Source organism: Gracilinanus agilis, chromosome 4 (assembly GCF_016433145.1).
Source record: "Gracilinanus agilis isolate LMUSP501 chromosome 4, AgileGrace, whole genome shotgun sequence".
NCBI lineage: Eukaryota > Metazoa > Chordata > Mammalia > Didelphimorphia > Didelphidae > Gracilinanus > Gracilinanus agilis.
In genome coordinates, this window is record NC_058133.1 from 149,747,712 (window position 1) to 149,774,983 (window position 27,272).

The 27,272-nt window shown below is 38.1% G+C and overlaps 1 protein-coding gene across 1 annotated transcript in view; it reads right to left on the reverse strand.

Annotated features, from left to right (window-relative positions):
• The window catches only part of MTR (5-methyltetrahydrofolate-homocysteine methyltransferase), a 169,293-nt gene that overhangs the window by 31,124 nt on the left and 110,897 nt on the right, over positions 1-27,272 (reverse strand). Inside the window, exons 19-25 of the mRNA XM_044676319.1 lie at positions 24,773-24,862; positions 21,828-21,980; positions 19,372-19,479; positions 16,441-16,541; positions 11,286-11,353; positions 10,605-10,725; positions 2,573-2,654 (exon numbers count right to left, since the gene is read on the reverse strand). Of these exons, the coding sequence (XP_044532254.1) occupies positions 2,573-2,654; positions 10,605-10,725; positions 11,286-11,353; positions 16,441-16,541; positions 19,372-19,479; positions 21,828-21,980; positions 24,773-24,862 (723 nt within the window). The remainder of the gene's footprint in view (positions 1-2,572; positions 2,655-10,604; positions 10,726-11,285; positions 11,354-16,440; positions 16,542-19,371; positions 19,480-21,827; positions 21,981-24,772; positions 24,863-27,272) is intronic.

Consider the following 27,272-nt stretch of genomic DNA (forward strand, 5'->3'; position numbering starts at 1 on the left):
ATGGTTCCCCCCCTAAACTGCACTTCCCACCAGAAGTAACCCAAATAACCTCCTTCACAATAGTCTTTAGTAATCTCAGGCTTTGCCATTTGACTTGCAGCAAAAACCTGCCATATGTAATATGTCCTCATTAGAATGTGGGCTCCTAAAGAGGAGGGTCTGTCTTTTCTGTTTGTATTTCTGGCATTTAGTAAAATGCTTGGTACAAATTAAGTGTGTGATAAATGTCTTTCCATTCCACTGTGTGAGGGAAGAGGGATTTAGTGAGTAGTAACAATAACATAATGATGAGATTATCAATGAAATATTTTTAAAACACATGAAAAGGAGCAGGAGGAAATTCAGAAAGGGACACAGACAAGTAGGAAAACAAGAATATCATTTTAAAAACTATAAGAAATATTTTCATTTTATGTACAATTCACTTTTCTTTGTATTGAAACATCCATGAATGTTGTTAATACAATAAAAAAGAAAAATTAAAATAGCATATTGGGAATATAAATAATGAATTATTTGTGCTTGTAATAAGCTGACAATTCATAAAACAAAGAAACCCATTTGCACAATACCTGATGCATTCTATTGTGGTGTTTTCGTTATGGTATCTCCCTAAACCAATGTAAATTGGCAACTATTACCCTACAATCTTCAGAGTTTCCTGGGGCACTGAGATGTTACAAGACTTGTCTGTATCACAGGGCTAGTATATGTCCAGAGGGAGAACTTGTAGAGGCCTTGATGACTGCAAGACTAGCCCTCTAATCCAGTCCACAATGCTAAGTTTCACTTTGCACATGATAGGGGTTTAATGAATGAAAGGACTACTTTAGAAAGTACTCCCAAAGGCATGCAGACATTAACAACCTAGTTTTGATAAATTAGAAAGGAAGAAGAGGGCACAACTGTTTTCCACTTGAACAGAGGTATATGTACTCTCTTCATTGAAAATCAGAGACCAGATTTTGAATGCTTCTAAATGCTTCTCTGTCTTGGTGAGGAATGAACCCATCTCCACAAGGACCATTTTCTGCAAATTCTCTGGCAGCTATGTCATATAAGAATTTTACAACTGTAGATGACTGAGAATACATGGATGCTTGTAGGCATTTGAAGGCAAGGAAAAGTCCTCTCTTCTTTTATGAGGTATCTTAGCATAAAAGAATGAATGTAGAGCTGGGAATCAGGAGCCTTGGGTTCCAAAATTCTGCCTCAGACCCTCCATTGTATGACCAAAAACAAGTCAACTTCTTAGAATCTTAAGTTTCCAAATTTGTAAAATGGGGTTAAATAAACACTGAAAAAAACCTGAAACTATGGGGTTGTTATCACTTAGCAAACCTAAGTGTTCCTTAAATGATTAATTTTGAGTCTTGGTCCTCTAATACCTAATTCAACACATCTGATTGCTTAATAAATTTTAATAGGAATAGATAACATATGTATAGTATTTGGTAAACCTTAAAAAAACTATTAAATCCTAGTTATTATTATTATAGCCCTCAGGAACTGTAGGAACATTACCAGTGGCTTCAGACTTCCTAAAAGCATCATCTCCCATCTCTGGGCATTTCCACTGGCTGTCCTCCATACCTAGAATGACCTCCTTTTCATCTCCACCTCTTGGCCTCTTCAGGGTCCAAAATAAAATGCCACCATCTACAGAAAACCTTTCCCCAGACCTTTTTTTTTTTTTTTTTTTAATCCATACCTTGTATCTTAGAATCAATACTATGTATTAGTTCTAAGGTAGAAAAGCAGGAAGGGCTAGGCAATGGGGGTTAAGTGACTTGCCCAGGGTCACACAGCTAGGAAGTGTCTGAGGTCAGATTTAAACCTAGCTCTTCCCTACTCCAAGCCTACCTCTCTATCCACTTAGCCAATTAGCTATCCCCAACTCCATCCCTCATAATTCTAAAGCCTTCTGTTATTTCCAATTTATGCTAGCAATAGTTTGGTTTTAACATTTTTGCTTGCATGTTGTCTCTCCTATTAGATTATAAGCACCTTGAGGGCAGGGACTATCGTTTGACTTTTTTGTATCTTAGATGCTTAGCACAGAGGCTGATGCATAAAAGACACTTAGAAAATGTTTACTAACTGAATACTATAGAGTTGGCTCTTATTTTTAAAGAAAAAGTGGCAAAATATGAGAATGTACCTTCCTCCTTTCTCTGGAGAAGTGAAGGGCTATGGATGTGGAATCCCAGATATATTATTAGACTTTGGTCAGTACTGCTGAACTAATGTTTCTCCTTTATTTTGTATTCAGTGTTTTTGGGGATGGCTCAATGAGTATGGAAAGGGTTAGGGACTTAATGAGAAATAAAGATATTAAAGCAAAATATAGCAATAATTTTAAATTTAGCAGCAAAACTAAAAAAAACACTAGGGGGAAAAAACTTTTTAATTATCCTCATACATGCAATAATGTTTTAAAGTTAGTGGCAAAACTAAAAAACAATGAAAGAGTTTCAAAAAAACTTTTATTTATCTTCATACATATAAAATGTTAACTCAATCTCTTTTCATATATCTAAAATTTAAATATTTATTTAAGATCCATACTTACCACCACCACGCTCTTAGATGCATCCAGGACATGTATTACAGGAGCACTATATCTTGGTGCTATTTTAACTGCAGTATGGGTTCTGAAAAGAAGGGAGAACCTGCATCCATCAGAACCGACAGTTTAGACATCACCACTCATGTTCCACAATTAAGGATAATAGAGTATTTTATAGAGTTTTCTGGAGAACACTTCCAGTATGCTAGAAATATTGAACTTCACATTCTCACAGCAAATTAAGAATGATTGACCATTCTTCACAGACTGGAAAATCAACCAATAATCAATTAATAAATATTTATTAAGAACCTTGTATTAGGTTTATAAAGGTAGAGAAGGAGCTGGAGGCAAAAGTAAAGGGGGAAAAATCACTTTTACTACCTTTCGAATTTGTGGAGAGAGATAAAGGAAAAGCTTTTGTGAAAAGAGAAAATTTTAGTAATGAAGGGAAAGTTAGTTGCACAGTAAATAAGAACATTGAAATTGGAGTCAGGAAAAGCTGAGTTTGAATCCTGCCTCTGACACTGTATCACCCTGGGCAAGTCATCTAATCTCCATAAGCCTTAATTTCCCTATCTGTAACATGGAAATCACAGCACATACACATCACAGGCTGGTTGTCAGGACCAAATGATATAACTTAAAGTATGTGCTTTACAAACTCTCAAATTTTGTATTTGTTTAATTTACTTCATTTAAAATTGAACAACTCATTTCTCTAGCTTAGAAATTGGCTTATTATTTGCTCATGTGTTTTTCCTCATATGCAGAAGAAGTATGAGATAGAAATTCTGGTCAAGTGTTGATCTTGGGTTCAGGAAGACTTGGCTAGAAATCTCCTTCAACACTACCTATCTGAGCCTGAACAAGTCATCACTTTTTTGGGCTGTGGGCAGCCCCCAAGGACTACAGAATGAATTGTCCAAGGGAGGGGAAGGAGACCCCATCCAAAGTAGGCATATTCCAATATATATTTCATGTGTATATTTTAGAAGTGCTTCCTTCTAAGATATAATTTGACTGATTCAATTTTAATTTCATCACTTTAACAATTACTGAAATATGCCTAAAAATACAAACTGAAAACATCGGAATAAAAAAACTTAATAAAAACAAACTTTATCAAAATAATTTCTTTGCCTAGTTCAACATTTGGGAAAAAAATTATCATCCATAGTCTGTTAGTTTTACCAAAGTAACAATGATTTAACACGTATGCATAGCCATGTTAGCTAAAACCCTCTTTGGAATACTACAAACTGAAAATATGTTTTGGGGGCAGCTAGGTAGCACAGTGAATCTCAGCACCAGGTGTGGAGTTGGGAAGACTTTTGAACCAATGTGGCCTCGGATACTTTCCAGTTGTGTGACCATGGACAAGTCACCTAATCACAACTGCTTAGCCCTTGCTGTTCTTCTGTCTTAGAAATGATTCTAGGACAGAAAGAAAGGGTTTAAATGAACATTTCAACATACAATGAAGAACAGAAGGAGAAATTATATGCATTTTTTTATCTTCTTGTTAAAAGGAATGGCTCAGTATGCCCATGTTCTCACTTAGAAATGCAGCCCAGCAGATATTCGGCTGGGCTTGGAGTCAGAAAGTCCAGAGTTCAAATCCAGCCTCAAACACTTTCTAGCTGCATGTCCCAGGACAAGTCACTTATTGTTGTCTGTCTCAATATCCTCAACCATAAAATGAGGATGATAACACTTACTACCAGAGAGGCTGTAAAAACCAAATGAGATATCCATTAAGAGCTCAGCACATAGCAATACAATGACCCAGGACACCTCTGAGGGATTTATGGTAAAGACGCTACCCACATTCAGAGGAAGGACTGCAGGAGAGGAAACATAGAAGAAAAACAACCACTTGAACACTTGGGTTGAGGTGGACATGATTGGGGATGTAGACCTGAAAGGACCACACCAATGCAACTATCCATAATATGGAAATAAGTCTTGACTGACCACACATGTTAAAACCAGCGGAAATGCGAGTTAGCTGGGGCGGGGGGGTTGGAGGAGGATGACTGGTAAAGTAAAAACATGAATTATATAACCATGAAAAATTTTTCAAAAAATAAACAAATTTAATTAAAAAATTAAAAAAAAATAAAAATAAAAACAAATTAAGATTGGTCACTGAACTGATCAGGGTTCTGAAATTTTTAAGCTTTATTTTCATTGAATATATCATGGTCATTGTATAAAAAAAAAATAGCTTAGCACAGCACCTGGCACACAGAAGGAGCTATAAAATGCTAGATAGCCAGTAATAATAATCGGAGTTGTATGCTACTTACGTCCTGACAGAGAAGTGAGAGACTCAGGATAAAGATCAAAATATTCATTTTTTGGACATGGCCAAGACAGCAAAAAAAAAAAAAAAAAAAAAAAAAATCTTTTTGCTTTACTGAATATTAGCTACTAGGGTTTTTTTTCTTTTGAATAAGAGAGAATAAGGAAAGAGAGGTAAAACTTTTTTTTACCTGAATACAAATACCTAAAGCTCTACAACAAGGCCACCAAGCTAGAAATGAAGAATTCTATCAAAAAGAAAAAAGCAAAGCATCTTTTCCTCCCAAATTTTAAAACTAATGAAGGACAGATACACTCAACGGAGTAAAACACAAGGCTACTTGTGATGCCCAAGTCACTGGTAATCTAAGTTCCTTGAAAGTTGTAGTTATTGTCATTTTTGTCTTTGTATCCTCAGGCATAATGCCTGGCCCACAATGGGAAGTTAATAAATGCTAATTGAACTGAAGTGGAATTTCATCCTGATTTCTCCAAAGGATGAATTATTGCTGATGTTTGACTTTTTATTCAAATTTTCTTTTCTTTGGGTCCTTTAGTCTAGGTCAGGATAAGAACTCTCCCCTTCTGGAGCTCAAAACAACAAACAAAACCCCAAATTCATCCCCCACACCATTCAAACCCACCTCTCCCCCAAACTACAAGAGATTTTCCATTCCTCTTCACAGATTCCAAGATGGCTAAGCGTGGCTCTGGAAATCAGAAATGAGACTCAAATCCTGGCCCTGCTTCTCACACTGTGAACTTGGCTTGCTAATTTGCTACATCTGCCAATTGGAACTAATAGTATCAAGCTAATGAGAGATGTATTCAGTGAATTTTTTTAAGAAAACACTTTGAAAAATGTCAAGTATTCTAAAGCATCTTTCCACTCGTGTTCAATCCTAAATCCACTGGATAGCCTCAAACATTAAATGCCATCATAAGAGTCAAAACTCTTAATTCTCTCATTTCTTTTTTCTACTTCTATTAATGAGATCTATCTAGAATCTACCACAAAGTAATAAGCTTAGTTACCCTGGCAACCCCACAGATGTCCTAATTTAGAACATCTCAGGGTTATAGTTCTCATTCAGATGTACTGCTTCAGGGCACTGGAAGTCTATCTGTAAGGGCAGCTGGTTATTTTCTTCAAATGTATGTTTGCAGGGAATAAAGATCTCCAGGGCCAATCCCTGATTAAACACACTAGATAAAAGTTAAAACCTGGACAATGACAAAGGTCTTTAGTTTTGGAAGAGACATAATGAAAGATGTCAGGGAGCTATCTAAGGCAAATCATCCACTGAATACTTAAAAAGCAGGACTAATATGGGGGCTGATGGGTAACACAGAATCAGCTTCCAAGGACCAAAGACTGCAGGTCAAAGGCTTCATTTACAATACCTTGAAATGGCCCTAGAAGTTAAGATCCAAAACTGGTTGGCAAAACATGGGTATTGTAAGAGCACATTCAGAACAAGTAATCCTGTCTCTTCAAAGGCACTACAGCATACCTCCCCTGATGGGGGTGGGGGAGAAAGGGAGTGAGAGATGAGGAGTTTGCCCTGGATGCCCAGTAGCAATCTTTCATGCTCCTGACATTTTGAGGAAGGACAACAGGAACTAGGCAAAGAGGACCAGCAAAGTCAGGGCTGACATACAATCAAAGAAGCAGGGTGTGAGAAGAAACCCTGAGAGGTCACAGAATCATTTCATCCTGTGACTTCAGACAGGACCACATCCTAGAAAGAAACTGCCATGCTGGAGTGCATCGTCAGTTCATGGATGACTTATTCAAGTGGTTATTACTTCCACAACTTTCAAAAGGTAAAGCCTGTAAATAACCAATGTCACCTTACCCCCATTACATCATAATATTTCTTTCCTGTTCTGAAGGCTTAAAAAAAAATTCATCTGTTGGAACTTAGTTGTTAAGATTGCTTTATTTGGAGCTGTTCTAAGAGGCATGAGTAGAATTAACGATTTATTTCATGCTGTTTATATGACCTTGTGCTCTGAATTGTCTCACCATATGCTGTTGCTTGTAATGTAGAATCAGAGTTTACATTCAACACACCTTAAGACACATTCCATTATCTCTGCTCACTTAAATATTTATAACATTTCATTTTACAATTGTTATATGAAAGGGGTAGACTATTAAGCCACTGAAGACTCATATTAAAAAGCCAATTTTTCATTGTCTAGTTAAGCAAAACCTTCCCTGACCAAAAGATGGTCATATCCCTTGAGAACGATCCTACCACTCATTCTGAATCACAACTCTTTAAGATTTCCTGAAAAAAAAAAAAGACAACCTCGTGCTATAATGCAATATAACATTTAAAAACTGTCAAATCATTCAAATATGGCAGCTAATCAATCAATGGTTTCAGTATAGAAAAAGTTCATGAAAATAATGCATTCACAGGGGCACTTGGTGAACCTATGAACTGGAAAGCCAATCTGGAAAATAATTTGAGACTAAGCCCCCAAATCATTAAGCTGTCTATGTCTTTGGACCCAGTGATACCAACATTAGGCCAAAACCCCAAGAAGATCAAAGACAAAGTAAAAGGACCAAAATGTTCAAAAAGTATTACTCTTGTTATAACAAAGAATTAGAAGATAAGGCAATGGAGAATGGCTGAACAAATTGTAGCATTTGAATGTGATGGAATATTACTGAACTATGAAAAATAACTAAAAGGGCAGTTTCAGAGGAAACCAATAAAACTTTTATGAATTGATGTAGGCAGTTAGCAGAAATAGAACAAACTAGTAAAGAAAACAACTTGGAAACACTTAAGAACGCTATTCAATGAGCAGAAGATAAGGCACATTAACCTCCTCCTACTGAATGACACACATTGAAGTGGAGATGGGGGAGATGGACAGAAAAAGGGGCTGGATATCCCTATCTCACCCAGGATGGAAGTGCATTGGTCACTCATGGGCCAGATATCAGTACTGATTGGCAAACAAGTTTTAATCTTTTTTTTCTGACCTGGGCAATTTGCTTTCCCTGTGGCAGCCTGATGGAGGCCCACCACTCCCAAAGTTTACTATATTTGTACTGAACTTAATGCAGATACTCAACTAGTAACCACAGTCTCTCTCAGGAACTGGAACTACACGGCATTCAACACCATGCCTGTTAAGACACATATTTTTGAACCTGGCAAATTTGTCTTGCCTAACTATGTTTATGTGTTAGAAGGATTGTGTTTTCTTTTCCTTTTTTTCATGGGGGGTAGGGGGTGGCATGGGGGAGTGGGTAGTAAATTTAACAGTGAGCCAGACATTATCAATAATATTGCCCCAAAAGGAAGGAAAAAAAATAACCAAGGGTCACTGAAACATTTTTTAATACATGAAAAAATAATGGAATATACATCAGCACCCTTTTTTAAGAGAAGCAAGCTGTGTATTAAAAGATATTCACATTTTCCCATATAATCCTCTTTTTTTGTCTACTTTGCATATAAAATGCTCGGTTTTTTTGGTGTTTTAAGTTCAGATTTTTAAAACAACTTTTAAATAAAATAATGTATTCAGATTATAGTGCTTAACACAGTGATATTTTTAACACAAAAAATGGCTCTTAATCACCACCAAACAGAGGTTATACTATCGTTTTATCTATGAAACGGGTGGTGAGATCAAAAGAGATATTTCACTCTGGCTCTGTCTGCCTTGTTTGCTGCTACAAAGAACTGTGTATAACAAGAAAATGAAGAAAAAAACCTACAGAAAAACAGTTAGGGATCATTCACACAAAACAACCTCTTCTGAACATCATTATAATTCTAGGACTTACTGTGATCATGATTCATTGTTGACAACTTCCTCTTTTTTGACACTCTTCTCTTGGCTCTCCTACTACCTCGATGAGCAATCCCATCTCCTAACCCTAGCTCATCTACTATTTTGTTTAGTTCTCTATCTCCTCCCACATTTTCAAAGTGAGTATTCCCCTATGTCAATCTTCTTTTCTTCTGTTTTTATACACTTTCATGCTGGTCATATCAGCCATTCAACCAACATGTCTAAGCAGATTATTCCCATATCTGTAAGCCTATCCTTTATCCTGAGTCTCATCCTCATACACCAGAGACAGGGCATCTTAACTTCAGCCTCAATGGTAACTCAAACCGTCCAAAACTAAACCCATCATCATCTTTCCTCACCCCTAATGTCACTCTTCTGTCTGATTTTGCTATTTCTGTAAATGGGACAAGCACTTATAACCAACCCATTGCAGATACTGTTCGTTTTTTCTTGAAACATCTCTTGCATGTATGTGGTCTTTTGTTCCCATTCCTGCTGTCACAATCCTGGCTGAGGCTTCATAAGTCATTACATAGACTGTTGCAATAGGCCCCTTAACTACTTACTCTGTCCATAGTCCCTATTGCCATCTCCAATACGCACTGCTGCCAGATAATTTTCCTAAACCCAAAATTTCCAATCCAAAGCCTTGAGCCACTTTCTAATGATTAAAGAAGGAAATACAAATGACTTTAACATGGTCTTCAAACTTCATGATGCAGTCACTATCTTTCTAGCATTATCTCCTATTCCCCCTTATATGTCCACCACAGCTTGCAATAACCTCAGACCTGCTGAACCACTCAGCATTCCTGAAACTCACTTGCATTTTCCTTCTTTCATGCTTTTTATCCATGCCATTCCCACTGCTCAGAATACTTTTCTCCCCACCTCTGCTTTTCAAAATCATACTAATTCTGCAAACCTCACCTCTATTTAAATGTCCTTTTCCCTTATCCCTTCAGCCAGAAATAATCTTTCTCTCCTCTCCTTCTCCCTCTCAATCTACCCCTCCCTCTTATATTCCCATTGCACTCCGTACTTCCCTTATATCCCTTACTACCTTCCTTGGGTGCCTCTTTCTATATCATTATAATTATTTGTGTATAGAGTGATATCTTCTCTCCTATATTATAACCTCCTTAAGGGCAAGGACTATGTTCTCTTCATCTCTATAAAAACTCATACTACTTAGCATATAATAGCCACAGACATGTGACATGGGCAAAGAGAGCTGGACATGACCTATATTCAAATCTTGGGCTCTGCTATGTATGTCCTCTGTGGCTACAGGCAAATCACTTATCACCTTCTTCATCTGTCAAACAGAGGGGTTAAGAAAAGAGCTGAGGTTCTTAACCTATGGTCTACGAACTTGGATAGAGGAAAAAAATCTTTTTTTCATTGTCCTGTAACTGAAATTTATCACGTCTTTCAATAACTAATTTTTTTTAATGTTTTATGGAGATGTTGCCAGACTCCCAAAAGAGGGCATGACAAAACATATTAAAACTTCCTGGAGAGATGAACATGGAAGTTCCTTCTAGCCCTAAATCTAAGGTCCTAATTAGATGCTCAACAGATGCTGAACAAAATTTTAATGTCAGTAGAAGCAAGGACCCTAATTCTCATCTCAAAGATTTAGTAAGAACAATAAGTCCCAGAAAAAAGACTAAAACACTGTTCTCCAGGGCCAGAGAAACAACAAATCTAGAGATTTACTAGAGTTCTCTCTGTTCTAGTTTTGAAGTTAAGAAAGGGTAGTTCCAACACACAAAACTAAAAAATTTATACACACTACATTATAAGAAGGACCCCCTAGTTTTTTCTAGGGCTTTTAAACACTGGTACTTAAGAACACTTTAATGAACAACGTTCTTCCGTTTATCTGACTCACCTGGAAGTGGTTGCTCCTCCAATCAACAAAGGAATCTTTATATCTAATCTCTCCATTTCCTTGGCAACAAAAATCATTTCATCCAAAGAAGGAGTGATGAGTCCAGACAGGCCAATTATATCTATTTTAAAAAGGGGAGGGAATGAGAGGTGAAAAGGAAGGGAGGGCCCCATCTTATAAACCATTTTCTAATCAAATCCACTAGACTCAACAAAAAAGTCTTACAACAGAAGAAAAGTTGTTTCCAAGGGAGTTTTCCTAAAAGCTGAATTTTCATCACTTCCTGATTGTGGTTACTAATACAACCTGAGATTTGAAACTATTACAGCATACATCTTTTTTGGGCAACCATCTAATACCATATAGCCCAAATTCATGATTACAAAGATATGAAAGTAAAAATTCATAAAAATTATACACAACAAAAGTGTGCTACCACATATTTAACCTACTCCCAGCACCTTAGTTATAAGTTCCACTGAATTTTAACCTGCTTTCCCAAGCTTCATCTCCCAAATGCAATCATACTTACTACCGCCTGGGATAGTCCCACCAGATAATGAGTTTTTTAATTGTTTCACTTACAAATCCCCCATGGATCACACATCTGGAAGAATATTACCATTCACTAACAGATGGACAGCCTAAATAGGCCTAAAAGTATGGACAGCTGTACCATACCTGCTTTGTTGTCAAGAGCAGCTCTCAGGATCTTATCACAGGGAGTCATAACTCCTAAATCAATAACCCTATGGCAGAAAAATTAGATATGAAAAAATGTTGGGGACAAAAGGGAAGCTAATATTTTTCATTGAGCCCATTAAGTACTGCTATGCTATAAAGAGGCCTGCCCCTAGAAGTTCACTGGTACAAAAGAATCTGAGAAGGGGTAGGCATGGCAGATAGGAGGCATAGTGGATAGAGCCCTGGGCTTGGAATCAGGAAGTCTCATCTTCATGAATCCAAATCCAGCCTCAGACACTTATCAATTGGGTGATCTGAGTAAATTACATGGTTTGCCTGTTTCCTAACATTTAAAATGAGTAGGAAAAGGAAATGGCAAACTGCTCCAGTATCTTTGCCAAGAAAACCCCAAATAGGGTCAAAAAGAGTGGGACACAACTCAACAACAATAAAAGCTCCATTTATAAGCTTTTTGACCAAATAGTTTAAAGCCAAAGGATTTTCAATTAAAGGAACCATTGTTTTAAGAAGCCCTTTCTGGAAGTCAGTAAAAGGAATAGGGAATTTCTCATCTGAATATTTTGCCTAACAATCTCTTTATTTCTAATAATGAAACTTGTAGCATTGTTTTTATAACCCAGTTTTATGTGCTATTTGTTCAAAAGATGAAATGAGAACATACACTTAAAATTATGTGATAAAATGGCTTTACATAATTTGAAAATTAAGGAAGCTGAGGGCAGCTGGGTAGCTCAGTGGATTGAGAGCCAGGCCTAGAGATGGAGTCCTAGATTCAAATCTGGCCTCAGATACTTCCCAGTTGTGTGACCCTGGGCAAGTCACTTAACCCCCATTGCCTAACCCTTACCACTCTTCTCTACCTTGGAACCAATACACAGTATTCATTCCAAGAAGGGAGGTAAGGTTTTAAATTAAATTAAATTAAATTAAATTAAAGAAGCTAACTTTTTTTTCAAAAAATCTATTAAAAATAAAACCTGAGATAATTTCAAAGTAATGACATTATACTGTATTCAACTTCTTTAGTACTTGTGGAACATTCTGATTCTAATAATCAAGAACTGGTGAGAAAAAAAAGCAGCGATCTAGCACTAAATAAGCATTTTTGGTCCTATTAATAAAATTATGATTATCTGGATTCTTGATTCAACAATCAAGACTGACACAAGAAGGCAGCTGACAGAAAACAAAGGAGAAAGGGGGAAAGGATTATGGATGAGGGAGAAGGGGAACACAGACATTTTTTTTTAAATAGTACAAAAAGAAGAAAAGACAAACAGGATAGCTTTGAAAGTGAGACTGAACTTTTAAATATAGAAAAAAAACAAGCTTTTCATTTCAAATGCCAACAGCCTAATACAGAATCCTCTTTTTCTGTTCTACTATGTATTTGGAAATATTTATTTAATTCGTTTGTCTGTTAAGAATAAAAATAAATTTTAAAATAACATAAAAAATATGCCTCAAAGGCATCAAGGATAGCCTCAAAAACAGAAAGACCTGGGTTCATTGAAAGTCTCTTACATATACTGGTTGTATCATTCTGGGTAGGTCCCTAAGCCTAGGAGGGCTCTCTAATGCTATAATTTTTTTTAAACCCTTACAGACCCCAAGACAGAAGGGCAAGGGTTAGACGAAAGAGGTTAAGTGGCTAATGCCCAGGGTCACATAGCTAGGAAGTGTCTGGGGACAAATTTGAACCCAGATACTCCCTACTCCAAGCTTGGTGCTCTATCCACAGAGCCACCTAGCTGCTCCTCTACAGCTATAAATTGCAGATAAAGCGATCTGCATTAAAAGAAGTCATCTCTCCTAAGAGTTTCCAAACCCATGTAATTATAGATCCAGCCCATAACTCTAGCCCTAAAAAAGGGTCATTTTAAAAATTATCCTGCAGAAATCACTAGGAGGCTTCAGACGTTCTTTTTTAAATACAGAAAATACACTATGGAGCTCAATTCTTCAAATAACACCCACAAATATAATACCAATGTGTAAAGTATTATATAAAATCTGTAAAGGCATTGGCTATGATGGAACATGTTTAGTTATCACTGAACAGACATATTAGGATATATTCCTAAGAGGCATGTGGGCCACTTTCTTCTCAAATAACCTCACCTCCAAATCCCTAATATAATGTCTAAAATTTGCTATGCTTTCCTTTGCTTTAATTCTGCAATTTCAGCAGTTAAAAGGCTTTTTTCCCCTATGTACTACTGCTGCAATTCAGGTGTGCTACTACAAGGATACAGGGTGACTCAGCCATGTGGTCCAAATAATTAAGTAATAAACCATGAGCCACTGAGTAAATTGGATTAAGGTAAGTGACAGGTCTTCTTGCCTTTTTTTTTAGGTTATATTATATCTTTGTTTATTCTATTAAACATTTCTCAATTACATTTTCTTTGTTTTTAATGGTCATGGAATCATAGCTTCTTTGTTTTTGAAGTTGCCATTTAAAAATATATATATAACACATTATGTACCATAATAAATATGATGTTATAATTATGTAATAAATTATAATAAATATGCTTATCTCAAAGAAATAAATTCTCACATTAGCTATATGTCCAAAAATTTTAGCCTTTTAAGACAGAAAAATCTAAAGATTCTACCACAAAGTTTTGTCTAGGACAAGGATAAAGATGAAAATCCCAATATGTAAAAAACAGAGAAAATTTTTGTGCATAATATGCTAAGTCTGGCTTAAATTAGTAACACTACAACTGCTAATATTTTGTACTTTTAAGAGAAAAGGGGACCCTTTGGAGAAATGTCACTTTTTCAAATATCATCACATGGGGAAAAAAAAGACCACTCCCAGCTTGATCTTGTCAACTATCTACTGACTAATATTAGCAATGACCAAATACAACAGGAGAGTAACTGAAGAATAAGTATTTGGTGAGTGTAATGCTTCATGGGAATTACAGATAAGAGAAGAATGCTAACAGAAACCAATAACAGGGCACTGAAAAGTATTGTCTAGAGTGATTTGGGCACTGAACAAGTGTGAGACATATATCCAACAGAGGGAAGAGCTCATTATAACAAATGCTCTTGGCCTTCCCAATGGTTTTGTCATTATTTACAATTACTATGATGTTCCCAGAACAAATACTTAGTAGATACTTAATAAATGCTTTTTTTTTTAACCCTTACTAAGTTATCAGTTGTAAGGCAGAAGAGTGGTAATGATTAGACAATTGGGGTTAAGGGACTTGTCCAAGGTCATAAGGCTAGAGAAGTGTCTAGGAACCAGATCTAGAACCAGTTCCTTCCATCTCCAGGCCTGGCTCTCTATCCAAATAAATATGCTTATTGACTGACTGATCACTCCTCTGTAAGGGAATGGCTTTTGGCCTTACATATTTCTGTCAGTTGTCTACACATCTTAACAAATCTTTATTTGAGATGCCTGATACCAAGGCTTTCTTCCCAGTAAAGCACTAATTTCTTTATCCTAAATGTGTTAATTTCATTTGTGAAAAAGCGTTTCAATTTCATGTAACCAAAATTAATTATTTTATCAGCAAAGAACTAAAAATTATTTTAAAAACCTAACACAGCTCTCCATGAACTACAATGTAAAAAAAGTAAAAGTAACTGATTGAGATTAACTCTTGGGTGGACAGGAACCCAAGAACACAATTAATTTTACTGGATTATTCATTATAAGGAATCCATTGTAACCAGATTAACAAGGCACAGTCATTATAAACCATCTATTAAATTATAGAAACCATTTTGTTATGTTTTTTATAATGGCATTCATTACAAGACGACTTCATCTTCCATATGTTAGCTCAAAAAATGAGCTTCATTATTATAAATTTTTAAAAGCATTTAATTATATGTGGGACTGTGGAGACACTACAAAAATAATTACAATCTCATCTTCTAAATGTAACCCTTTTTACTAAGAAATACAGGACTGAAATTCAATATCACCTCATGGGATCTAGTTACAAAATCTTATAATTTGGTGTCAAAAAGGAGGTAAGAAACAATCAACTGTGGAAATCATCAGAACTGATCAACACAATGACCAATCAATTCCAAAGGACTCATGATGAAACATGCTATCTACCTCCATATAGAGAGCAGATGGACTCAAGAGACAAATCAAAGCAGTTAGCGCCTCTCCCTCCCTCCTCTCTCAACATGACTTCTGCAAAAATTTGTTTTGCTTGACCATACATAATGATAATGGACTTGTTTTTCTTGACTTCTCAGTAAGCAAAGCAAGAAGAAACAGAATTTGGAACTGAAAATAAAATTAATTTAAGAAAAATAAAGCTTATTCATCAAACTTAAAGAAAATGTTATTTGCTCTTTGATCATATTGACCAAATATTTTCATTCTTGACTATGCAGTATTCCCTTCCACAATGGAAAAAAACTCTTGAATTTTTAAATCATTTATGCTCCATAAAGGCAGGGATGATCTTTTGCCTCTTTTTGTATCCCCAATGCTTAGCACAATGCTTGGCAGAGAATATGTGCCTAATGGTGTCCATTGACTGAGGAATGGCTGAACAAATTGTGGTATCTGATGGTGATGGAATACTATTGTGCTCAAAGGAATAATAAACTGGAGGAATTCCAGGTGAACTGGAAAGACCTCCAGGAATTGATGCAGAGTGAAAGGGGCAGAGCCAGAAGAACATTGTACACAGAGATGGATACATTATGGCACAACCAAATGTAATGGACTTTTCTACTAGCAGCAATGCAGTGAACCAGGACAATTCTGAGGGACTTATGAGAAAGAGCACTACCTACTTTCAGAGGAAGGCCTGGGGGAGTAGAAACACATAAGAAAAACATATGAATGATCACATGGTTCAATGGGGATATGATTAGGATTTTAGCGTTACAAGATCATTCTATTGCAAATATGAATAAGATGGAAATAGGTTTTGAATAACGATACATGTATAACCCAATGGAATTGCTCATTGGCTCTGGGAGGGGGAGGGGGAATCCTGAGTCAAGTAACTATGGAAAAATGTTCCAAATTTAAAAAAATGTTTTAAAAGAACAGGTGCCTAATAAATGCTTATTGACTAAATGACTACTGAAACATAAAAGGAGTCTAAGATAGGACCCCTAAAATTCTTACCTGAAATTATTACATCCCAGGACTACACCCACAATATTCTTGCCTATGTCATGCACATCACCTTTGACAGTCGCCAACACAATCGTGCCTTGGTAAGGGTCCTGCAAGTGTAAATCAAGCAAGTGAGCATTTTATTATGAAGGGCTTTGGATAAGATCGTGCATTTTAGTCAACTGTTAGGACAGAAATGTATTTAATACAATGGTGGAACAGAGAGACTCATTTTATGAAAAAAAAGGAGCCCAGGTAACCTGACACAAAGAGCCCAGGACCATGTCATCCCTGAGCTGACGATGGAAATGATGAAGAGATCTCTCTGTAGGCCAGTAATATGCCTGATTCAAGTTTGAGGTCAAGGTCATGGGGCCACTTATTATGGAAACTAGCTGAATTCAGACAGAAATCTGTTCCTCTCCTTGGAACTCTACCCTCAAACCCAACCAAAGCAGTGTCTCAGAGTGGGAGCTAGGTGGCACTCAGGATAAGAGCACTAGAACCAGAGTCAGAAAGACCTGAGTTCAAATCCAACCTCAGATACTTCTAGCTGTGTGACACTGGGCAAGTCACTTAATATCTATCTGCTTTAGCTTCCTCGTCTGTAAAATGAAAATCATAATAGCAACTACTTCATAGGATTAAATGAGATAACTGAAGTATTTTGTAAAACTAGCTAGCTAATAAAAGTAATGGTGGTAGGCGTAGGAGGTCAGTGCCCAGATTGTTACCTCAAACAGAAGGAGCAAGAGAGTGTGGAAAATGGCTCAATGAAACCTATCAACATCCAACAGAAAAACAATTCAAGATTTGAATGAACTGGTATAAAGGGGAGGCAAGCAGAACCAAGAGGATAAAGTAGAAAGGTATTAAGATCACATCAATAAAAGATGAAGCCAAATGCAGAGCAACTATCATGCCCAACTGTGGACCCTGAGAAGAATGAGGAAGGCCTCCTGCCTTTTCATAAAGCAGAAGGGGATTCTGGGTACAGTATATAGCATGGTCCTATGTTCGGCTTAAAATGATTTTCTTTGTTACAAAAGGCCCCTCATATCTATCATGGGCAGGGAATCTGGAAGTGACAAAGATGCAGAAACAAGTCATCATTAAAGCATGTTAAAAGTGGAAAAAAAATTTTTTTAATCCTATTGATAATGAAAGCATGATGGAAAGAGCAGTGGTCAAAGACTAAAAGGGCCTTGATTCTAGTCCTGGCAATGCCACTTCCTGTTTGCCACCTGAGCCTGCTTCTTCATCCATAAAATGGGCAGGACTACCCACTGTCCTGCCTGCCCCAGGAAATCACTGTGAAGAGAAACAAGCTGGGCACGTGTAATGGTCAAATATTAAAGAAAGGAGCCCCATTGTTATTGTGGCACTATTATTAGCACCGAGAGGACAACCACAGTCAGCACCCACCTGACCCAGCTGCCACGTTATACAAAACTGCATGATGATGTCCTAAGGACCTGAACAGTCTGCACTGCTTACGGCTCGGCCCACAACCAGGTTAAATGGCTGGACAAATGGTGCCTGATTTGCCCATTACTATGCTTCACCTCCTCACCACCCTCCAAAGAAACATCAAATGTTTGCTAGGGGCAATTAGGTGGCATGACAGACCGCTGGGCCTGCAGTCTGGAAAACCTGAGTTCAAATCTGGCCTCAGACACTCACTAGCTATGTCACCTGAGCAAGTCAGTAAATCCTGTTTGCCTCAGTTTCCTCATTTGCAAAATGAGCTGAAAAAGGAAATAGCAAACTACTCCAGTATCTGTCAAGAAAAATTCAACTGGAGTCACGAAGAGTCACACACACCTGAATTTGACTGAACAAGAATCAATAACAAACATTAATTAGATCCTGAACATCTTCCTTGCCTTTCTTTGTACCTGAATGGTGAGCGTCCATCCTATGGCAGTGACCCTCTAAACTCACTACAATGTTCTCTGGCCATCTTTTTTTTTCCTTAAACACTAATTTCAGCCTTACAATCAAGGGCTAACAACCAGGGTTAAATGACTTTCCCAGGGTCACAGAGCTAAGAAGTGATTTGAACCCAGGATCTCCTGCATCTGGCCATCTTCTTGGTTACCTTGGACTTCGCCACTTTCTATGTCCTGCTCTGGCAGAGGTCAGCAAATCAACACCACCGTTCTCCCCAAACCCTGCAGTGACTTCCCAACCCAAACACTCCTCCCAAGTTACCGTCTCCTATAATCTTCCCCCATTCATACTCGAGGATCAGATGGTTTTTTAACTGGTGCCACCCCGACCCCACTCACTCTAGTCCTTGGAACAAAGCAAGCATTTAACAAATGTTTTTTTTCATGCACTCATTCAATTTTTTTCATCTAGAAATTATGGGTTTTCATGGAAAAATAACCTCAAACCAGGGATTTTATAACCCCAAGATCAAAACTGGAAAGATGAGAAGGAAGGAAACAAGCATTATATTTATTCTACATGCCAGGCACAGTGCTTAACACTTTTAAAATGTTACCTTATCTGATCACCACAACCCTTGGAGGTAGGGACTATTATTACTATTCCCATTTCACAGAGGAGGAGGAGAGACAGAAGTCAATGGACTTGTCCAAAGTCACACAGCTAGGTAAGTGTCTGAGGAAAGGGATTGGGAAGGAAATAAGCGTTTACTTAAGGGCCAGGCACCATGATAAACACTTAATAATTCTTTATTTCATTTGATCTTCACAACAATCCAGGGAAGTAGCTGTTATCCTCACTTTACAGTTGAGGAAAATGAGGCAGACAGGTTAAGTGACTAGGCCAAGATCACACAGGCTGAATGTCCAGGGCTCTATCCACTGTACTGCACTACCAAGCTGCCTCTGAAGAGATTCTATCCTACTTCCTCTGCACTTCCCAACAGACTCCCAGGCAAACCCTCAAAAAGGTCACACAAGGTCTCACCTCTTCTTCCACGCTCCCATTAAGAGCCCTTGCTTCCTCTCGTTCTTTTTCCATGAAAGGAATGAGGTAGCCAACTGCCTTCTTCATGACCCGGGCCGACTTTATTACCTGGAAAGACAAAAATAATCAGATAATTATTCATCTTTTTTTTTGTGGGAATTTCAGGGCCTGTAATAGCTAGGACTTATATAACACTTTACAAATATTATCTCAATTTATTCTCAAAACAACCCTAGAAAAAAGGTACTATTATTATTATTATTATTATTATTATTATTATTATTATTTTAAAGATGAGGGAACTGAGGCTGAGAGAGTTTAAATGACCTGCCCAGATTCACACAGTTAGTAAGTGCTTGGGACCAGAACTGAACCCGTATCTTCCTGACCCCAAGCCCAAGAATCACATGACAGAACAATGAGTTTTCACTTCAGGGAGCCCAGGGGACACAGTTAGCAATGTAGAAATAGGCAATATTAAGTCAACCATGGGAGGACACAGAACTGAAAACCAGAAAAGTAGCTTTGTGTTTTCCTACCACCACTTTTGCTTAAGCTATTTTCTTTCTCTCTCATTCTCTTCATCTATCCAAATGCTGCCCTTCCTCCAAGGGTTATCAAAGTATTTTTTGGGTCAAACCTTCCCGGACAACCCTAGTCCCTAATGACCTATCTTCTGAATTTTGTACTTCCTCCTCAGTTCTCATGTGTCAATTCCCTTAACTTCCTTCTATCAGTTCAAATGCCTCCCTCCTACATGAAGCCTGCCCAGATTTCTCAGTTATTACTACTCTTGCTCCCTCTTGAACACAAACAGAAATGGGAATTCACTAAGCTAAACATAAGGATCCTTGTGTGCTGACTACTGACTTAGTTTAAAATTTTCTATTATCTGTATCTTATTGTCATTTTATTTATTTTGTTCAGTATTTACCAAATACATCTCAATCTGATTCAGGCCCACTTGGGAGTTGTTTTTGGCTGTGTATTGCACCATTCTGCTCTAGGTCACTCCAAATTATAAGTTGTAGAGAAAAATGCCATCTTATACCAGGTGGTTCTGCATCCTGGCATCAACTTCCTTGTGTACATGGTGTATACCCCCATTAAAGGTAAGGAAATCTTGTCTAAAACTAAGCACCTACTTACTACATGTCAGGTCTTTGTATTTTATTAAGCACCTACTTACTAAATGTCTGGTGCTCTGTTGAGCACTGGGGTTACATAGAAAGACAAAAGACAGTCCCTGCCCTCAAGGAGTTCTAATAGAGGAGGCAACATGCAAAAAAACCACGTACAAACAAGGAAGAGACAGGATAAATTGGAAATAATTAATAGAAGGAAGCATCAGAATTAAGAGGGAAGGTCCAGGAAAAAGCTTCCTATAGAGGTGCATTTTTAGCTAGGACCTGAAGGAAGCCAGAGAAGCCAGAGGGTGGAGATGATTAGGCTCTTAATAAATATTTGCTGAAATGAATTAAATATCACTTAACAGGCCACAGACCATGCCCAGTTTTGTGACACCCATTTCATTGATATTTTAGGTTTTTTTGTATATCTGTTCCTGGTCTTCTCAGCTAAACCTGGGCAAGAGCATGTCTTACACGTCTTAGTATGGCCCCCAGCACTTAGCACAGTGCCTGGCACACAAAAGGCACTCAATAAATGCTAAGTGATTCTATCCCTACCTCTGCAGTCATTGTGAATTAAGCCCAAGAAATACTGCTACCCATCACAAACCATTTAATGCATTCTGGCTTTAATGGAACCTATTTGTTTTAAATAGATCATTCTGAGACGTCTGCATCCATAGACTAAATTAGACATCTATACTACTGAGCAGATATTAAAAAGAAATCAGAGACTGTTTTCTTTCTTTCTGCAGAGGATGGGAATGGAGAAGGATTAGGTACAGAGAAAAGGAGTATTCTCAGGTGACCTCTGAACACCAATCTTACAAAAAGCAGATTTTCCAGGCAGCCCTTCTTACTTCAGGGTGGGGAGTGATGGATTGGGGGAAAGAGGAAGATCATGAATTCCCTGAATTCCCAACTGAACTTAAAACCATAGAAATAAGAAAATTTGCCTTTACATAGCCCCATCCTTTGTTCCCTTAAAAACTCACATCATATTTACTTCATATGTATTCTCTACTTATAAAAATATGGGTAGTGCTGTGCATGTGTATATACACCCAAGCACAAACACACACAACTCTACATGTCTCTCCAGAAATAGCGTAAACTCTCTGGGGGCAGAGATAGTTTCATTTTGGTCTTTGTATCTCCAATGTGTATCACAGCACTTGACATTCTTAAGAGATGCTTCGTTAAGTGACTGAAGTTGTTCTAGAGTAACTATTAATTCTAGGACAAGGAAATGGCTCCTGTGTGAAGATTTCTGCCATCACTTGCCCCCACCTCCACTTCCACTGCACCCCCCACTCCTTTGCCAACCTGGGGAAGAAACATCTTTCCAGCACCAAAGAGATCACCAACTACTTTCATGCCATTCATCAATGGTCCTTCAATTATGTTCAATGGTCGAGGATATTTGTCCTTTTTCATTCTAGCTTCCTCAGTGTCCTCTACAATATGTTTTTCAATGCCCTGGAATAAAAAAAACCATGCAGAAACACAGACTGTTAGAAATAAAAGTTGAACACAATTCTAACAATAATATTAGAAAAGTCAATTCTATCACAGGCTCTTTGAGAACTAAGAGTAAATATCAAAATACAAATTCAAAGAAAAAGCCAACAAGCCAATCCTGCCTTGTCTTCTGGTAGCCTTACAGACTGTATATTTCTGAGGTCTCTAATAATGTGTGGGAGTTTTCCCATCTCACGGGTGGGTAAGCTGAGAGGGGTGAAGAGACTGAAGGCAGACAGTGAGTGAGGAGCAAAAGCAGGATCCAGGTCAACACTGCAGACCCAACACAAGAAGCAGGCCCAAAGTAAAATGTTAATTGTAGGAATAAGAGGAAAAGTGGAATGTAAGAGATAAAAAAAACAGGACTAGGACAGAAAGGAGATAAACTTTCTGGTCTAAGAGTCTTTAGCACTAACTAGATGTGTGACCTTGGACAAGTCTGTGCACACCAGTTTCCTTGTCTGTGGAAACGGAAGTTTGACTAGATCAAACAATAAACATCATGAAGTGCCTACTAGGTACAAGGCAATGTGCTAGGCTGGGGATACAAAAAGAAGCAAGACAAAGCCCTGCCCTGGAGGAGCCCGATGGTGGAGGCAACATGTAAAAATATATATACAAGCAAGCTACATACAGGATGAATAGGAGATAATTAGCCTAAGGAAGACACTAGAAACAAGAGGGTTGGGGAAGGTAGGGTTTTAGTTGGGACTTAAAATGTCCCAGGGAAATCAGTAGATGGGAGTTGAGGAGGGAGATCATGCCAGGCATGAGGCAGTCAGAGAACATGTCAGGAGGCAAGAGATGGAAGGACTTGGCCCTGAAATGGCCAGGAAGCCTGGATCCCTGGCTCAGAGATTACATGGCAGGGAGTAAAATGTAAGAAGACTGAAAAGGGAGAAGGGCCTTGCCAGAGTGTTAAAGTTAAAGAGGAAAAGAACTTTAGTAGCTGAATTAGAATGGGGAGACTTCAGAAAGGCAGACCCACCAGCAGGGCTACTACAAAAATCAAAGAATGAGGGCCAGGCCTGGAGATGGAAGGTGATGAAATCTGGCCCCAGACACTTCTTGGCTATGTGACCCTGGACAAGCACTTACCTCTCTTCTGCCTGGGAACCAATACATGGGACTGATTCTAAGATGTGGGGTCAGGGTTTAAAAAAAGTAATCGTCCAGGAATGAGGTGACCGGGCCTGCACGGGAGTGGTGGCACTGTCAGAGAAGAGAGGGGGCATATTGGAGAGTCGCTGCACACGTGAACCCTTGGGCCCTGGCAGCAGCCTGGACATGAGGAGCAGAGGGGGAGAGACTGAGGAATCCAAGAGGACTCCTAGGTTGCAACCCTAACAGATGGGAGGAGGATGGCACTCCCTACAGTAACAGGGAAGTGTGGAGGTAAGGAGGGTTTAAAGGGAAAAACCATGGGCTCTGTTTGGCTATGTTCTGTCCAGGGTGATGCATCAGAAAGGCAACTAGAGACATAGGACTGCAAGTCAGATGAGAGGTTAGGGCAGGGGAGCTAGATTTGAGAATATTCGCCTAGAGGTGGTGATTAAATCTATGAGAGCTGATGCAATGACCTCAAGTAGTACAGAGGGAGAAGAGAAGGTCCACACAAGAGGGCCTGATGAGGACCTAGCAAAGGAGACTGAGGAAAGTCAGGTAGGCAGAGAGTCAGGCACAGTGTCTAGAAAGATAAGAGAGTACCCAGAGGATACTGTGGAGAGGCCAAAGAGAATGAGGGTTAAGAAAAGGCCTCTGGACTTGGCAACTAAAGCAGCTCTGGAGGGAACAGTTTCAATGGTCAAAAATTGGGCAGTAAGGGGTTAAGATGAGAGAAAATGAAGGCCTTTTCAAGGAGATTAGCTACAAAGAGCAGAAGGGACAGAAGGACCAAATGAGGCCTTTTTTCAGGATGTGGGAAACATGGGCATGTTTGTAGGCAATAGGGATGCAGCTAGCAGACAAAGAGAAATGAAGATAAGTAAAAGAGTGGGATGGCAGGGAGGCAATCTGCTGAAGGAGATGGGATGGAATAGGATCACTTGAACAAGCAAAGGGTGAACCTTGGTACAGAGTAAGGCCACTTGATCCTATAAGACCGGGTGAAGGAGGAGATAGTGGCAGAGGGGATCTAAATGATAAGAGATTTCGAGGAAGTGGGAGAAAAGGGAACTCAGAGAAAATGGCCCCAATATATTCTTGTAAAATATGAAGCAAGTATATCAACTGAAAGGGTAGGGACAAAGGGGAGCAATGGGAGGTTTGGGGAGAGATGAACATGTTTGGAAGAACACTTATGGATAAGTTCTGGGGTCCTCTCCCACTGTAAAATTCTTTTGATGCTATGAATCAAACTTGTCCCTAGTACTTGGAAGTGGAGGACTTAAAAATACCAAATAACACTGACTTTTTAAAAAGACTGCTGCCAGAGAAATATAAACACCTAAGAATTGCAAAATATAGGCAACATATATAGTCACAGCACCTTGCACAAATTAGATTTTTAACAAAAACATATGAATTTCCAGATGGATGCCTTGTATCATCTCCTTTTTCGTGAACTCCAAGAGACTCTTCTATCAATGATCACACAAATGAGCAAACCAAGATTATATAACAGGTGTCCCTAAAGTCTGAGAGCCATTCAGCTATTAAAGTCGAAAATGGTCCTCAGATTTTTGAGTTACCTTGTATATGCATGTACTCTGTACTTCCAACCCACTGGATACTCTTTTCTCCTAACATACCTTAACTAGGGCATATTCCAATCTTTCCTCAATTGGGCCATTCCGCCATTCATCTGTTTGGATGGCTTTCTTCCCTCCTGTGCCATGAGTCTGAAATAAAGACAGAGAAGTAGGTAACGCGGCCATCAACTCTACTAGTCTGCTTCTTTTACTTTTTTATTTTGAAATGTTTACTTTTTGGAATATTTTAAGTGTTAATTAAAAACACTTTTTAAAAAAGATAATCTAACAAAAGTATCTCAACTGGATACTGAATGTAGGGCAGTTATCAACAGACATGTGTGCTTTACTGAGGAAAGAGGAAGTATGGTGAGAATGAAACAAAAGGGTTGGATAAACAATGACATTAAAACTCACAGGATTTAGCAACTGATTTGTAAGGGAAAAGAAGAAGGCATGAAGAAGCACTTCAACATTTAGAGGCAGGGGACAGGTCTATCAACTTCACCTGAATGTCTCCCTTCAGTCTGCTTCTTGAATGATTCCCCCATATGTAACTGGATCATCCCAAACTCTATGGTAATTTGGGAGTGTATTTGGATATTTTCTTTCTAATCAATAAAATTACAACCTCTTTCTCACTCATTCAGCTCAAATTTTATTCTTTTATCAAATGTTATTTAATAAACTAACTGTAAAACTTTCTTTCCTAATAGTAAATTTCTCTATTAAATCCCTTCATCTCCAATGATTCAACAGTGAAATCACTGAATGTAAAATTAACAATGAAATTAATAATGAAATAGATATATTTTACCTATGTGAAAGATCAATTAAAGCCACCTCAAACCCTCACAATAAAGGTGATCATTTCTGAGATTCTGTAGCATTCAATTTAGTCAAAATTATTAAATAATTAAGACTATTAAAATTTCTCAAGGATCTTCATATTTCTCCTCCAAATAGTTAAAATTTACTCTCCTGGGAAATAAGCTATATTAGTTATTTTACTTAATCTTCTTGTCATCATTCTGGAATGAACTGTAAATGCACTGGAGAGTGCTCTCCCAAATTATCTCATATCTAATAACTTTGGTTATATGTGCATTTATCCACTTGATAGTCACGTTCTCTGTATTTACAAATGTACTTATTGTCTCCTCCATTAGAATCATAAGCTCTTTGTGAGTAGAGATTGTTTCATTCTTTGTACAACTACTCCCAATGTCTACACATAGCAGGCACTTAATTAACATACTTGTTGATTGATAGATTCTGGACTCTTAAGGCCAATACTCTTTCCACTACATGATTCTGCCTCTCGAATGCTGGAGTGCAGAGCATTTGATTACCAATGAAAGTTCCTCCTCCTCCTCAGTTTAGGTCCTGACATTGTCTTGGGACCACTTTAAAATCTTTTGCAATAAAGTTTAATGCTAATTAAAGAAAGGATCTATAGGACCTCAAAGGATCGAGCACAGAATTCTTCCCAATGTTTATAACAATGAACCAGGCAGGAGGCATGAGCAGCAGGGCTACTATTTAGATAAGTTCATTTTCAAAAGGAGATAATCATACCCTTAAGGGAGTGGGAAAAAAGCTCCAATGACTTTCATTTGCTTTACTACATTCCCCCTTTTCATGCTCCATTTGTACTTAGTGCCTCCTAAAGAAATACTACTCAGCTGGCAGCTCCCAGGGGTTGTTAAAATATGTCTGTTTTCATGATTAAGTCCCATAACATTAATAGAAGTCACCCTGAATGTAGAGGGGCTACTTGACAGTGATCTTGATGGCTCAGAACAAGCTGCCACAGTTACATCAAAATGAGCATAGCCACTTCTCTTATGATGGATTGCAACTCTTAGAATGTCTCGTAGGGTTCCCTCAACTCTGCCTGCACCTCTGGAGACTAAATCTCCTGACAGCTCATCAAGATATACAGGAAAGAAAACTGATAAACAACAAGTCTAAAACTGAAATGAGGAAATGGGGGGAAAATAATACCACATGCTGTGATTCATTCAGAGCAAGAACAGTAAGTACTTCAAATGTCTGTGATACCATATATCATCCCCAAGGAGTTAGTATGGCACATTAGACTTACAAGGCAAGGAGACCCCAGTATGAAGCCCGCCTCAAATATGTATTAGCATTCATTATTAATACTTGAAACATGCATTAGCAATTATTAATCATTAATACCTCAAACATGAATTAGTGAACCTAGGCAAATCATTTAACCACTCTGATCCTCAGTTTCCTCAATAGTAAAATGGTACTAAGAGTTCACCACTATCTCACAGAACTTGTTAAAAGGTTCAAATGAATCCCATTAGAGCAGGGATGGGCAAACTTTTTAAAGAGGGAGCCAAAGGAAGGGAAATGTTCATCTGTCAGTCTATTTCTAAGGCAACTCTTTGGAAGTTTCATTGTATCGTATCCTACTCATTGTATTCGTCAGATTAGGAATAATGTCACTCAGCCCCGGACAGAACATTTCAGGGGGCTGCATCTGGCCCGCAGGCCGTACTTTGCCCATCACTGCCTTAGACTGTAA